The sequence below is a fragment of the Rhea americana genome, unplaced genomic scaffold, assembly GCF_003343005.1.
Source record: "Rhea americana isolate MKP2758 unplaced genomic scaffold, rheAme1 scaffold_28, whole genome shotgun sequence".
Lineage (NCBI taxonomy): Eukaryota > Metazoa > Chordata > Aves > Rheiformes > Rheidae > Rhea > Rhea americana.
In genome coordinates, this window is record NW_028186401.1 from 5,686,007 (window position 1) to 5,701,713 (window position 15,707).

Here is a 15,707-nt window from a genome sequence, read left to right on the forward strand (position 1 = left end):
CTGCAGCTCCTAAACTGTCCAGCATTAGAAAATAGAAGGCTGCTGTGCTACCCCTCACCCCAGTGGTTGTGGAGTGATTAAGGATAGCTTTAATTTGAGGCCTGCAGCTCAACAGCTCCCAAAGGATTGATAAAATATATATAGCAATCTCCAGTTCCACCTCTGGAGGCTGAACTCTCACTGGATGATTAACGACAGCTATTTCCTCCATCTCTCTGCCTGCCACTGAAGAAGGCTGATTCTCTGCAAGGTCCTACCAGCACTGGCCCACACTCTGACTAGCAAACAGCAACATTTACAATCAGAAAAACACCCCAAGAAATAGAACCAGCCCGAAGGAGGTGAGGTAGCACCACACAACCACAGGAGARTGCTTTTAATAAATAAATTGGGGTAAATAGGGTCAGGCTCCTTGAAGCAGGCCCTGCTTGGCTGCRTTAGCAGCACTGGCCTAACACAGTGGGAATGGAGCTAAGAACTGGGAACTCCTCAATGCAGCCTCCACAACYGTCCCAAGAGCAGCAATGCTGAGAGCAGCTTTCCCAACGCAAGCAAAAACTAGCATCTCAACATAGAAACAGAGCTGCTGGTCAGTTGTTACTCTCGTTTTCTGCCTGTTGCTGCAGCTTCAGGTTCAGAAAGACTGCAGCATGGCTGGAAAAACAGCAGACATTTTTATATTAAAGAAAGAGCTGCATGAGGAAYAGGCAGCAGCTGTGTCCTCTGTGGCCACCACTTACCAGAGGCTCTTGGGTCAGAGGCAGCTCCARAACAGTTGAAATGTAATTTTCAATCCACAGGTACAACACACAAACAGCAACAAGGCTGTAACACAGAGCTGTGAACAACCTGCAAGAACACAAAACAGTTCCCCAGAAACCTGCCTTCCCCAGCCTTGTGGGCCCTCATCTGCTGCCCAGGATCTTTGTAGAGGTCCCACACTCTGCAGGTATGTGGTTTCTGGTTACTGAAAAAAGAAAGTTCAGCCACGGCAGACAGGGTAAGGAAAAYTGGACTCCCTTTTAGTGAGCTGGGCAAATGAACAAGTTGCTTCTAGAGAGCCCAGCCACAGATGCAATTTGCATCCTAAGAGATCAAAGTATGGCTGGAAAAGCTCATSAGGCTGCTCCAGGCCAGCAAGAGCTAATTCTGATTGCTGCTCTGCTGCACACTGCGATGTGCATTTCCTCCCAAGAGAGGTCACAACAATTCAAAGAAAAACTATAGTCTTAGGAGTTGAGGTGGTGCTTAAAAAACAGAAATACTTCAACTTGGTCCCTTGCTAGGTCTCCCAATGCAGCTAGCTGGCTGGCAAGTCCCCCTCTTATACCTAGGAGGGCTTATTCCCACCTGGACACACAGGTAACTCTCCAGTGCTGCTCTTAGTAAAGAGCAGGTGCCAGGAACACAAGCATTAGCTGTTATTTAAAAGAAACTGTTTGAGCTCTAAACTATGACAGGAATCTGGTGAGGACAGGCAGCCTCTTAGGTACCACAGCCCTAGGGAATGGCCCACTCAGGAGAGGAAAAGGAAGTTGCAACATGCATTTCCAGAGGAGGTGGAACTCCCTAAGGAGAGCTTCACCGAGGAGTGTAAGTTTTAATATTTATTTAGTACAGGCCTGAGGAAGAGACCTGGAAAATAAGGCAAAGGCAAATTATCCTCCAGAGCCCAATTCAGCATCTCGTACACACAGACCATGGAAAGCAGCAGCTGTGCTTCTCCCCAGAGCCAAGCTCCACATCTTCCTCATCTGCTGGAGCACAGCCTAGCACTTATAAGTCCAGAAGGAATCGACTGACTTTCTTCAGGTATTCTGTCTTCAAGTAATCTCCCAGCTCGTCCTTTGTGACCCACAGGTAATCTTCTTTCAGTTCTGCCTGGGACAAATCATTGCTCTGGAGGAAGGCTTTGAAGAAGAATACTTTGGCTCCCACGTTATCCTCAGTCCTGATGGCCCTTGGGAATTTGTACTTGTAAAGCCCGTATGGCGCATTCCCCAGGAACTTGGCTTGGATATGATCTCCTGCAAGACCCCAGCAATGCAAGAAAACAASACATAAGAACACAAAGCAACAGCAACTGCTTTCCTAAAGTAACAGGAAGGGAACAGGACACTCCCAATGTCTGGCTCAGACTGACTGCTCCTTCTTCCCAGCAGAGATATTACCAATCATAAAATTTCATGGGTTTATTTCATGGAAAACCTCTCTCTCCTAGAGTCCTGCAAGTTGCCTAAAAGTGAGAGAGGTAGAGAGCGAGCATCAAGCTCTGCCAACCCATAGTGGAAAAAAAAGGACACACAGATTTGCTAACACCATTTGCCACAAAAGCTGCTACAGAGTGACAAGAAGGAAAGTGAAGCTGTACCTAGAGCAACCTTAGACCATTCAGGAGGTAGTTAGACCTCAGACTGTGGGCCAGTCTTGGCACTCAGTTGCCAGCCCAGTTAGCCCCTCACATGCAGCACAACAGCTGAGCTGAGCGTAGTGCTGTTCTAGTCACTCTGCAACAATGCAGTTACAGAGCAGCTTATGCAGCCTTCACAGCTCTTGCCAGAAACCTCACCACATTTAGCTCAGTTCCATTGCCATAAAATCCCTTTTCCCAGCAGACAGGAGGAAATTTTACTACAGAGGATTTCAAAATATCCTTAAGTTAGGGCAAGGAATGAAAACAACTAGGACAAAGAGGAGAAGAGGGCCAGGTACACAGAAGGCTACATACCCAAAAAGGTAGCCATAGCTCGCTCAGCTGTGCTTCGCAGTGTCTCTCCAGGCTGCCATTCTGCTTGAGGCAGGAGCCACAGCTCCTGGTTACCAATTTTCTGTTTCACCAGAAGCATCAGGTTACTGTCCARCTTTCTGTTCAGTGATGTTCGAATGTTGTTTTTGTCAGCATCTGCCAAAAAAAAATACATACTGAAAACAAAGTCTCTCAGCAGCACTGGTCTGATCACTACAATTCATCACTTGTCTCCTTCTGATGCTTTTCCAGTAACAATACACACACGATACTGATACATGCAACGAGACCAAAATTGAGACCAAACACTATCAGTCACTCTAGGAACTGATGCAGGGTTTAAGTGAAATCCACTGCTACACTGCATTCTACTTATTTCATTTTCAAACGAAATCAGAATAAGCAGTTTAGACTTTCAATTTGACAAAAATCAGCCACAGCTCTAAGCAAGTTTGTGAATCAAGCTATCCGAAGTTTTTCTTATAAGAAAATCTATTTGCATCATTTTGTAAAGCTGTGTTAACAAGCACATGGGGACAGAGCTTCCTTTCTAAGCTAGGTAATTCCTCTGCCAACCGTGCTGCCACACAGCCAAGACCCTCCTTAAAAATTCAGCAAATGCCTTCATTCAGCACTCAGTTGTGTTCCGCAGACTATCAAGGTGTTCTCCTCCACCACGATACAACAAAAACTTCAGTCTGTACCTGTTATCCGTGGAGCAGCTTTGAACTGCAGTAACTTCTGTTCCCACTTGTCCTCAAGGTCTTGAGCCATGACAACAGTTTTGCCAGGTCCTTCATCATCATCATCATACATGCTTTCCTTCCTCCTCTTCAGCTGCTCTTCCTCCTCCAGCTTGCGAATTTCATGGTCCGAATAGTGGCTTTTCTCCAACTCTATCTGMAGAGCACCACAGAGAACCGTTACGCCCTGCAGTGCTGCCACTACAGCTGCACAGGGCTGCGGGCTGCACAGGGGTGGGCAACGGAGCACACGGCCAATCTCCGGGGCTGCGGCCTGGCTTCTCCGCTCGCAGCGGGTCCCCACCGGGGGCGGTGGCAAACCCAGCTCCGGAGGCGACAACCTGACCCGGCACCGGCACCGAGTCCCGGCCGCAGGCGGCACGGCCGGCACCTCCGCGTCACCCGAGCGAGGCCTCCCGAGGCGCTCCCCGCCCGGCCCCCTCGGGCTGAGCGGACCCGCCGCCCCCTCGCCGCTGCCCCCGGCAGCTCCGTGGGTCCCCGCGGCCGCCACCTTCCCCGCCGGAGGGGTCGCCACTACCTGCCCCATGAGGGCCGCCATCTCCTCCTCCTCCCGCCTCAGCGGCTGCGTGATCCTGGGCAGCCGCAGCAAGCAGAGCGCGCCGAAGAGCCGCCACGGCCGGGGCGCGACCGCCGCCGCCGCCGTGCACAGCCGCTGCCCGAGCGCCGCCATCGCGCTCCCGCCCGGCCCACAATGCCGCGCGGCGGGCGTCGCCATCTTTCCTCCCAGCGCCCGTCGTGCCTCGCGGTGACCCGGCCGCCGCGGCCGGTCGGACGCTGCGGCACCCGGGACGGCGCGCGCGCTACGGAGAGCCGGAGGGGCCGAGGCATGAGCGCGGCGCTGGCGGTTGCCTGGCAACGGCTGCTGGGCGCGGCGCGGGGGTGAGCGGGGGGCGCCGCGGCCCGGCCCGGCCCGGCCCGGCCCGGCCGCGCGGGGGGCCCAACGCGGCTCCCGGGGCCCCGCTCCGTCCGCCGCGCTGGCGCGGGCCCCGGCCTCCGCCTCGGCAGCAGCCCCCGGCCCTTCCCTTTGAGCTCCCCGCGGAGCAGGGGGCTGCCCGGACCCCGAACTCGCTGCGGCCAGGTTCGCCGCCCGCGGCGGGGCCGTGGGTCCTGCCCGCTCCGCCGCTGCCCCCCGCTGGCCTGCGGCGCTCTCTCGGGCGCAGGCCGGAAGCCCCTGGGCAGAGGTGCGCTCGGGACGCCCGCTCCGTGCGGATCCCGATCTCTTCCTTCCATTTCTTTCACGCAGGGGCTGTAACGCTGCCCTGCGCCATGGCGTACACACCGGTGCCTGGAGACTGCAGGAGCTTACGGAGAAGGTTGCCGCTAAGGAGCCGGAGAGCCAAAGCTTGACTGACCTTGGGTGAGACGGCCACGCTGTGCCGTGAAGTCTCTTCTATTTGCCTCTCGCTGGGAGGCTTATCACCTCTACTGTTTTTCGGTGAAGGAAAGAAAGCAAGTGATTGGAGTCAATCACAAACACAGCTTGTGTGTTTCTGAGACCAGACATTGCTGGATCCCTTCCCCCCCCCCAGATTTCCAGAGCATACAAAATAAGATTTTGCAAAAGTTAAAGAGTAAGTGATATCTCGTTTTGCTTCTCAGCCCTTTAATCCTGCAAAGGAACTCCATGAGATGGGATGGAAAGACATACGAAGAGATCCCAATAGYTCACATCAAAGCTACATACAACAAGTAAGCAAACAAGCTTCTCCGTGCCTATTTTCACGTAAAATAAGTTACAGTGTACCTAGGTTATGGCTAGTCATCATTTCAATTGAAAAACTTAAAGGAAARAAGTCAGGGAAGCAGTGTTCATGACTGGGAACATAACAACACTGWACCCAAACCTTAGTGCTGTTCAGGAAGCATAACCGTCTTTATATTATCTCAAACGGGAATAATAGTGTTATTACACATTTTGACTACATTCTGATATGAATAATTAGACGCTGACAGCTTTTAATGTCAGGTTCATTCCTGCCCTCAGTTCTAGCAGTACTGGTGTACAGCAATCGAAAYTGAAAGAGCTGTCGTATTATCCTCAGGAGGTGGTTGGGTTTCATTAGCAATCCCTAGTACAGTATTTTACCATCTCTTAAAGCTCTCTGAAGATCTAAAAATGTTCTGTGTAGTTTTTTAATAAACAGAAGAGGTAAAATGCTCACAATAGGAGGTGATTCTGAAAGAGTTAAACCTTATCTGAGGAATAGCTAGCAGGAGAGAATTATCCAGAAAGGTTTTACCATCTGACTCTGATTCTCCAGGATAACCTAGAGGTTCTCTGCTCAAAGCTCTGCAGCTRGTTAGTGTAACTGAGATAGTTAAAGTGCTGAGTTAAGATGGCTTTGAGAAGGGAGACAAGAGTGGTAAGCCTTGCAAGTTAAGCAGAATGAGAAGAGACTGGTCTTGTTCTAGCTTATTCCTTCCTTTTTCTCCTCTCCTATAGCACCCACATCCAAGTTGTCAGCTTTGACAATAGGCCGTTTGCCCGTACATCCTGTGGCACAGAAGGCTTCCAGAACGCCAAGAAGGGAACTGCCATCGCAGCACAGACTGCAGGCATAGCAGCAGCAGTGGTGAGTCTGTATTGGTTATTCCCACTGTCAGAGAGGAGAGCTGATTGCAGAACGCACTACCAGGGTATTTGGAGTTRTTTTCAGTGGGATAGAGAAGGGAGAATAAATTTTGCTTCTCTTTAATATTGCTGTCCCTTGCTCATGGGTAGCAGTCCAGACCTCTGTTCCTCAGAGCCTGAGCAGCACMCTGCCATTTGCAGGTTGTTTCCCTAGCTTCATCAGGCACCGTGAACATCTTGACACAGAGCGGATCTGAAACAGCAGTTAGAAATGCCCAGGTGGTGAGCTTAGCTGYGCAAGCTGTGATTGGGAAATGTAAGCTGTAACTTATCCTCTTCTGCTCCAGTTTGCATAGCTTCTTTTTCTAAGTGAACATATCTCAGTCATTTTGTGAGGGAAATGTTGCCCKTCAATCAGCAGTTTTTCAATTTTTGCACTGTAAAGGACTGAGAAGTGGCTGTAATTACTGGCTGCGGGTTTTATATACGCTGTGTCACAGGAGAACCGAGCTGCTGCGAGCAGTTCCTGTCAAGAGAAGGTGATGTCCTTGCATATGTAGTTTCCAGATCCATGCAGTGTCCTGTAATCATTTCTTAAAATAAAAAAAACACACACACGGGCTTCCAGATGGCAGGAGAAGATGAGACTGTCTGTGTCATGGCCCTCATTATAGCAGAATGAGGCAAGRTGAAACTGAAAATCCGTACCCTAAATTAGGTGGAACTCATTCTAACCTTTTAGATCAGAGGTATTCAGGGCCACTGCTGGCTAACAGCTTATTGTGGTTGGCTCAGAGGAARAGAAGAACATTTTTGCTATTAATCTTTGCTCATTGGAGTCTCAGAACAGCTGTATAACTGTGCTTGGCCAGATTTGTTCCTGTACCTGTTAAAGTCATTAGCAGATTAAATGCACTGGAATATAGGAGAGAGATCCAGAAGGGCTCCACTTGGTGGCACTGCTGCCACACTTTACAGCAGGTGTTTTTCATCTTCAATTTCCAAGCCCCTAGAATTTTTGTACTGAAGGTGCRGACTCCTGCACAGCAAATCTAAAGTTTCCTTGCTGTTCTCATTTACCTTCTAGAAAGAATCCACTCATCACAGGATAGAAGTCACTGTGTTAGACAAGGGAAAACGGCATGGAATTAGCCCTTGCTAGTCCCTGTACAGTTTAGTCACGGATCAGGGATRTGTCATTTTCTGTCCTGACTTTAGGTTGCAGAAAGTTTGATCTTAAAGCTTTMTCTGTATGCGAAGTTGACAACCTAACACCTAACAGAAGTTCTTCTGAAACTACCACTGATTTTTCTAAGCCTCCTTTTTTTTCTGCTAAAGTCTCGCTTTGTGTAGTGATCCCACTATTTGTCTTCTGTATCCATCCATTAATACGTACCTTTTATTTTTACTTAAAGCATACCATAATAGTGGATCAAAAGAGAAAGAAAGACTACAGGGGAGCTAGAGCAGCAGTGGATATATCAAAAACACTAACCAGTTCTTCTTTCCTCAGAAAGCACGTGGGAAAGGTGTATTGCATGTACGAGTCATGGTGAAAGGACTGGGACCAGGACGCAAAGTAAGYGTCTGAATTTCTTTCCGTATTTTTCTTTCCCTTAAGAAAAAAAAAAAAAAAATCAGGCTGGGCTCATGACTGTACCTGTTGAGCTCATCTTTCTGAAGGCAGTACAAGGAATTCGTCACTCAAGTGCTTTTTCCTTTCTCCTCAGAAACAATCCAGTCACAAGAAGAATGCATCTTAGTAGTGAAATTTTAGAACAGAATAGAAACTATGGAAGTTTCTTCCAACTAAAGTAGTATAACTGRTAGGAAATGTGATAAAAGGACTGGAAAGGAAGGAAGGTTTGAAATGGATTTTCTAATACTAATTGATTATTTTTAAGATAATTGCAAAGTGGAAGCATTGGTTACTTCTAAAATCAGCTCGTTCCAAACTGTTTTCCCCTGAGCTGCTKCTCCTTCTTCCACTCTGCACCATGCTGGTAACAGTACATCATCTGTCATCTTGCTCTTCCAGGCTGCCATCAAGGGTTTGACTATGGGAGGTTTGGAAGTTATCTCCATCACGGACAGCACCCCAGTCCCACACAATGGCTGTCGTCCCCGGAAAGCCAGGCGAATGTGAAAGAGAAGTGGAAGAGATGCAGCTGCATTCACTCTTAGCTGGTGCAACATGGACTGGGTGACTGGGTTGAGGGTTGCTCTTGTGACAGATCCTGGAAAGCCATCTTCCATAGAAGTGTTTGCTGAGAGAAACTTGGAGAAGAGAGACCTCGGCCTGGTGGTAGAAGCACGGATACGTTTACTTTCTTAATGGGAACCCTCTTGTGTACAAAACCTGTTGATTAAAATGTTGATCTTTTGACAGCCATTCCTGCTGTGTTCAGAGAAGTATTTTGGATTATTACTGCCTCTCAACTGCTCTCTTCCTCTCGCCACAGTAGGTGGCTCTTGTCTAGCCCTCAGTGGTATTACTGCCCTTGTTATGTGGAAGAGGAGCTTTGGGAACGTTAAGAATCAGTCATTCCTTTCCAGTCATCTGTTACAAAAAGAGCCCCATAGGATCACTATTGTCCTCGCTCTTTTTCCCGTATATTCTCTCCTTGCAAATATTTGGAAGCTAGACCTGGGGGTAACTCTTTCCCTTTCATCTAGCTTGYAGAGCTCAGTGTGCTGTGCAAGAAGCAACTCCCCCTCTGTTTGCACAGCACAGAGCGCTGTAGTCTGAACTCATTATTGTCAAAGATCTGTTGTGGTGCTTTGTTTTGCCTAAGCTGTAGCTGACCTGTCAGTGTTATTGGCAAATAGAAAATGCCAGTCCTTCTACAGGGGCTGGTATCTTGCCAGTTCTGATGCTTGCAGTCTCTTTGGTCGTGTCCTGTGCACCACAGACTGAATTTGCTGGGACTCCTGGAGAAAGCAAGCAAGGGGTTAGTAGGCCTGAGGAACAAAGAAACACTGCTAAAGAGATTTAAAACACTTAAGACTTGAACTGCACCTCTGTATACCCACAGGCAGCACAGGCTGTGTCATAGCTTTATAATATATTACTGCTGTTCCAGTTCCATCCAGAGAGAATTTCTGCCAAGCAAATATGTCTGTGTCTCTCTAGAGCATTAACTAGAGGAGGTAACAGCACCAACTGACTACAGCATTGATTTCCTGGGTGGCACAGGCACAATGCCTAGCAAAGGGCAGCGTCTCAAGACGCCCGCTGCCAGAGAGAACTGTTGAATATACACAGCATATGCTGGGAAAATACTTCTGTAAATAAGACTGTCTTCTGCTGCAGCCACCAGTCTTATCACAAACCCAGAATCTTCCCTTCTATAATTTCTTTCTGTGGTTCCTCCTTAGTATCTTAAATTGCATAATTAACTCTTCCTCTTTAGTGAAAGGGTACCATGGCAACAAAGCAGTGAACCTCCTTCATGGGGCTGAAAGGCATGCAGAAGATTTTGAAAGAAAGAAGTCTGCTTGTAAGAGCCTGGTGAGGTACTTTTGACAGAAGAGAATACAAGACTCAGATGAATGCCCTACCRTACTCCAACCCAGTGTCTGAATTTGAATATAGGATAGGTTGTCTAGGGAAGTTCCTTGAATTGTCAGATCTGACAGCAAGAAAGAGAGGTTCTTCCACAGATGCAAACATCTAAAGGACTGGAAGAATTTCCCCTTACTCCAGAAACATGACTGAGCTTCCAGTGAATTCAGATTACTCTTTTTAAAGAGAAGATATCAGGATAGCTATAAATCACAAAAGATTACCTCGGAGTATCTGGGCAGCTGTTTGAGAAAAGCCATGTGCAGACACTGCTGAGCCTTACAGCAAGGCTTGACCGGTTTCGGCGACGGGCGCTGTGACTAGCCGCGACGGAGTGCCGTTCAGTACTGGCAGACCTGTCAGTGACATACTGCACAGCACCCGCTGGAGAAGACAAAACCTTCTCTACCGCAAGCTGCTCACTGCACCAATGCAGCAGAAACGCTGTGTTTAAGATAAAGACAATAGAACAGATTGAAAAACGAGATGGAGAAGAGAGCTGTGGTCCTTCTGAAATTCAGGAAAGAGTAGGCGGCATGACTCTAGAGTCAGAAAGCAACTAGAATAAATCTTTGTCTTACCCGGACTTAGGATCAAGGCTATGCCCCTTTTAAAGACTGCTCTTTAACACCTTTGGTTTCTGAGCATTTACAAACATACAAATCTACCAGTACACTGTCACTGTCTAAAAAATAGGAAGTTTTCTCTCTCTTTCTGCTCTGTCCAGTTCTAGAACCTTTCCCTACTTCGTCCTCAAACTCAAATGTATACAGCACACTGATCTGGCCAGAAGAGGTTGGTGTTATTTTTCCCGTAGTTCAGTGCCTGGATCTGTACAATATCCTGCAGTATTTGGTTGTTTTCTAGTCCCCCAGATCCACACACCTTTCCATCACTTTTAAGTACAGTGCCTCGGTTGCACAGCTTTTCATTGAAGTTACATTTCCCCCCATCTTCTCTCTTATCCTGAAGGAGGATCCCCAAAGCTGAGCCCTAAGTACGTACTCAGCCGGAGCTGTTTACTCTGCAGCAAACCTCAGGCCTTCGTGGCAGCTCTCAGTGATGGAGGTGAGCACAGCTACACAAAGGGGGCTTCTCCTCCCTTGTGCAAGGACTTATACCCCCCGACATACACACCCTACTGCAAAAGACGACTCTTAAAACTCTCTGTTGTTCCTCTTGCAGGGAATTAATAGATACCAATAGCACTTAATGATTTCCTTACCTTTCAAATTGAACTATTAATTAAAGACCTGGCTTTAGTCAGCCACTGGTATTTACCAGGTTTAATTGCTTTCCTTGGCGCCTGGGTGGAATACTGTTTTATACCAGCTCACATCCCTCCTGAGCAGCARTTACTTCAGTTGTCAGTAGCACAGCCACAGCATTAGCACATCTGTGAAGTTCAGATCCTTCCTTTTGGGGCTTCTCCCTTTGCTTTGGGACATTTTTCACTATATCCCCTCCTCCCCCTCCTAATTTTGACTCCTTACCCTCAAACMAGCCTTTCTTCTGAACATCAGGTCAGAATTTTCTACTGACCACAACACCACTGCTCCTCAACCCAGTTCCAACCCTGGCCTTTCTAGGTTTTYCCTCTTCCATTTAAAATATCTTTCTCCATCATCTGGAGGCTGAAATAAAGAAACAGTTCCGAGTTACAGAAAATACACTGCCTCAGGTCTGTTTACTCCTTAATGAGCGTAAGGTCTGACATATCACATTCAGGATCTAACTCCATTGTCCCACTCTTGGCCATGGATGATACCAGGTGGTTTGGGGGGGTGGGGAAAAGAGAAAAGAAAAAGAAAAGCTCCTACATTTATTCCCAGTAGTGTGTTATTCTGCAAAGAGGAATTGCTTTCCCAACYCCTGCAATAAGGGGTTTCTATTTAGAGCCATAACTTTATTTGCTGAATTGGTGATTTACTATTTCCTGTGCGCGCATCTTAGTGACAAGAGTCAGGCAGCCAATTTCGATCCCTTTGTGAGATTCAATTAAACCATTAATTAAGTGATGTCAGTGTCCTTTACCAGCTGACTGTGTATACAAGTAAGCAAGGAAAAGGAGACAGACCCTGCAGTGCCAATAACCATAGCAGCAGGGGTGGATTGCCATAGCCCAGCAGCTGTGAGCAACATCTGTGCAGGTTTTGCTGGCTTTCCCCCTGGTGCGGGAATACCTGGCTCTAGAGCCACACAAAGCAGGTCTGTGCCTAGGTGTTTATAACTCCAGAGYGCCCCATGGGAGCCTCAGAGGTAACAGTCCAAACAAGGTGGTGTTCTGCACTCAGGCTTTGACAGATAATCAGCAGTCTGCAAAGTTGCCACTTCCATCCCCAGAAGCCCTGCTCAGCCCCTCTTCTCCTTGCAGCTGCCCCTCCAACCTCAGCCCATGACCTCTCAGATTAGAACGAGATCAAGGACCCTCAGATTGTTTCTGTGCTTTTACAATGTTCTCCTCTCCCTCAAGAGGCATTAATAGGTACTTAACAGCAGTGGGAGCCACTCAGAGGTTTTACTAATGAACTGACTAATAGCATCCAAGTCCCCATGCTGACAGTGAAGTTGGGCTGCACGCTCCTCTTAGGGAGGAAGCAGCAAGTGAGCCAGGCAAACAACATCTCATTACTATTTCCTTCTTTTCAAACCACTCATGCTTCCTCCGCTGTGTTCCCCCAGCTTCCCTTGTACTAGTGCCACTTTGCAGGGTCCTTTTGTTTCTCTGGAGCTCACAAACCTCTTGCAAGRCCCCACATCTACTGATAGTCAGAGACCGTGCACAGATCTGGGACCTGGACTGAAAGCTCTCAGCAGCCAGGGAGCCCTAACAATCATCAGTTGGGGTAGGTGGCTGCTCCAGGAGCAGTTTCACAGCTTGTTCTCTAGAGAAAGAGGGCAGAAGGGAGAAAGTATTGAGAGTGAGGAGCTGAGCAATAGGCAAGGATGTGGGGAACAAAGCAAACATGGGTCAGAAATGAGAGAGAACACAGAGGCAAAAAATGGAGGCAGAGGTGGTCACATTTTGTCAAACAGCACAAGCCTTTCTTAAGGCTAAAAATTCCCAGTTCACTGTTCAGGACTCTGTACAGTATTAGGAAGAGAATTCAGGAAAGGGCGCTGCAGCAAGAGGGTCACTTCATGACCAYGCTTGATCCACACCCCTTTCCTCTCCTCCCAGTCAAGGCCTCCCCATCAGAAGCACTGGGCAGCCTTTCTTTGGAGTCTTCCTCCGTCAACAAGGTCAGCTCTTTGGAGCTTTCACTGAATCACTCTAAAGGAGGCTTGAAGAGCCTCCAGGAGCTATATCTACAAACTTCTCCAAAGCATCTCCAAGCAGCAATAAGTCTTCAAAAACTTCCTTTCCCTTCCAGGTAAGGTCTGAAATCCCTCTACAGTGCTTCACTATTTCATGATTCATTTTGGAAAGCCAAACTAAGCCACAGTGGCTCAGGTTGACAACTGCAATGCCTCCCAGCCACATCAGCGAATGCTTCTCCTTTTGGTCTGTTCTCCCTCTGTTTGCTTCTCTGTGCAAGAATAGACTAGGCTTCCCCCCCACCACAGGCAGGACTTCAGAAACATGGAAAGCTTGGGGCTAGGCAGGAGTAAAACACATTCTCCCCCCTCTCCCCTGCTACTCATCACCAGTTCCTTCAGCAGGTCCCAGGATGCAGTGGTGAAATACGACTCTGAYCTCTTTACCAGCCTGGAGGTAAACAACTTCCCATAATTGCCAGGAATAGCCATCACACCACACCTTGCAAAGTCTGGCTCTTTCAGAATTCACAGCAGAAAAAGTACCCACTGACTGAGCCATCAGGACCAAAGGCCACCAGTAAAGCCTTGGGTACATAGTAAGAAGAAGAAGAAGAAGTTTAGATGGTGGTGTGAAAGACAACAGGAAAAACAGCCTGTTTCAGCACTGGCAGATGCACCRAAACAATCTGTCCTAGGACACATTTAAAAATACAAAACAAAACGAAAATATAAAACAAAACAAAACAGATTCCCCCTCAACAGCATCCATCTCAGCTCATTGCCAGGATCATGGCCGAGAGCAGCAATGCTGCCACTGAACAGCCAGGGTGAGACTGGGACAAACCCAGCTGGGTTTCGATAAGCCCAGATCCTTCAGCTTGGAGCCCCCTCTCCAGCGTGGGCAGAGCCATTGTCCAGGGATGAGGGGTAAGRGAGAGATTAACTCTGACCTTGCTGCCCATAGCCAGGCAGGCCGCGCGGCACCATCGCGCTGTCAACGCGACATTCGTCTGCCCTGTGTTACAAAAGACCTTGCTTGGCTGCCAGCTGCTCCTGCTCCCTTACAAAGAAGCATTTTCCCAACATTAAGGACTCAGCAGGCAGGGCTGTTACAGTGACCCAGCTACGCCACCGCGGGTATCGGCGCAGCTAATCTGGACCCTGCCCTGACCTTGAGATTAGCCAAAAAATAGGACAGTGGTGAAAAAAAAAGAGAAAACCACCCTTTGTGGCGGAAGAGGCAGAAAGCACATGGCAGATCCCTAACGGAGGTGATGCTGGTGTTTAACCCGGGGTCTCCCGTGCGTGGGGACGGCATCACCTTCTGCCAGGTGCTGCACCGGCCTCGCAACGTTCCCCGCTGCTGCCGAGGGCCAGGCTGCCAGCTGGCCGCCTGCTCCTCCCCAAACTTGCCGTTTGGACCATTTTTCCCCAGTCTCACTGGCAGCAAGGACGTTTCCATGTGGACGGCTGTCTCTCCCCGTTGCCACGGCAACGTGCTCAGCACCAGCAGGGCCGGAGGCGGGAGGGCGAGCGCCGTATCTCCCCGGCGCTCACCAAGGGCAGCGGGTACAGCTAATCCTGGCATCGCTCCACTTTACGCCTCGGAGGAGCACTGAGGTGCTATCAAATGACCGGCATGGTGGCTGCAACCAGGCACGCCGAGGGGAYGCAGCACAGCCCTCTTCTCCTATTAACACCCGAAATCACGTCCAAGGGTGGACGGGCTGCCCTGCGAGGGCCAACCGCCTCCCTCCCACCCCATGCTGCGTTTCTGTGGCTACCCTGGGGCTCCACTTGCAGCAGGCACATTCACTAGCCTACGCTCAGCAGCGGTGACACAACTTGCCTGGAGGAAGGAGACTGGTGGATGAACTAGCTGGCTRGAGAGGGTTGGTGCTTCATCAAGGGCAGGGGCACGGGGAGTCCTTCAGGACACAGCTAAGCCTGCTTCAGGMGACGCTCAGCACATCAGGAAGCTGCTGGGGAGAAAAATGGGAAGAGCGACAGCAGAGAAGAAATAACATGTTTCTAGCTCTAAAYAGGATGAATTCAATCCAGTTCCATCACTGACAAAAGTGAACTCTTCCAAAGCCTCTAGTGTGTACCTGGACAAGGCAGAATGCAGAAAATGCTAGAGGCTTTTTAGAATTTTCCCCCTGACTTTCCATTGCAGTTTCTACCTGCGTTTCCCCTCACAGTGAGCAAACCTTCTGCTGTCCCTCCTCCAGGAAGGCTGCCACAGGAGGCACCTCTCCCTGCGGTCCTGCTCCCTCYGCGGTGCCAAGGGCACTGGGCACCTGGCAATCACCTCCCAACCACRCTCACAGTTATCCCACTTCCTCTAAAATCGTCCTCAAATTTTCAGGTGCACTTGACATCCTACGAAAACAGAGGAAAGACAGCAATCGCCACATTAGCAAAGTGCGACAGCCAGAAGGCGTGCAATGAAGGGATCTGGCACGTGCGAGGGAAGAAACAAGATGCACAGTCAGAAGCTAGCACTGCACGTAGACACGGCCTATGGGCCCTTACAACACCCTCGACCACTTGGCAACAAAACAAGGCCAATACGTTACCCAGATGTTGCAGCACAGTCCAAAGCAGCTGGTAYAAGGGGCACTGTACCTCTGTCAGCATGGCCCCCTTTTCAGTTCTCTTCTCATACAAGACCACTGTAATTATCCACAAGTYACCAGTTTCCAAACTGCTAGTCTAATACGCTGTAGTATTTTTGTGTCATAACACCAGAAAAAGCATCTATGCAATTCACACTGTTATTTTTCTAAGAACTCATTT

The 15,707-nt window shown here is 48.9% G+C and overlaps 2 protein-coding genes across 2 annotated transcripts; one reads left to right on the forward strand and one right to left on the reverse strand.

Moving 5' to 3' along the window:
* Nucleotides 1-1,592: 1,592 nt before the first annotated feature.
* On the reverse strand, nt 1,593-4,256 carry MRPL46 (mitochondrial ribosomal protein L46). Its single transcript, XM_085308665.1, has 4 exons — nt 4,028-4,256; nt 3,451-3,646; nt 2,729-2,902; nt 1,593-2,027 (listed from the first exon to the last, which is right to left on the reverse strand). The coding sequence occupies exons 1-4, from the start codon at nt 4,223-4,225 to the stop codon at nt 1,777-1,779; spliced, it is 819 nt and encodes a 272-aa protein (XP_085164791.1). The 5' UTR covers nt 4,226-4,256; the 3' UTR covers nt 1,593-1,776.
* On the forward strand, nt 4,231-8,474 carry MRPS11 (mitochondrial ribosomal protein S11). Its single transcript, XM_085308664.1, has 6 exons — nt 4,231-4,389; nt 4,754-4,867; nt 5,110-5,199; nt 5,954-6,083; nt 7,596-7,661; nt 8,121-8,474. Exons 1-6 carry the CDS (start codon nt 4,337-4,339, stop codon nt 8,226-8,228), a joined length of 561 nt encoding a protein of 186 aa, XP_085164790.1. The 5' UTR covers nt 4,231-4,336; the 3' UTR covers nt 8,229-8,474.
* Nucleotides 8,475-15,707: the final 7,233 nt, after the last annotated feature.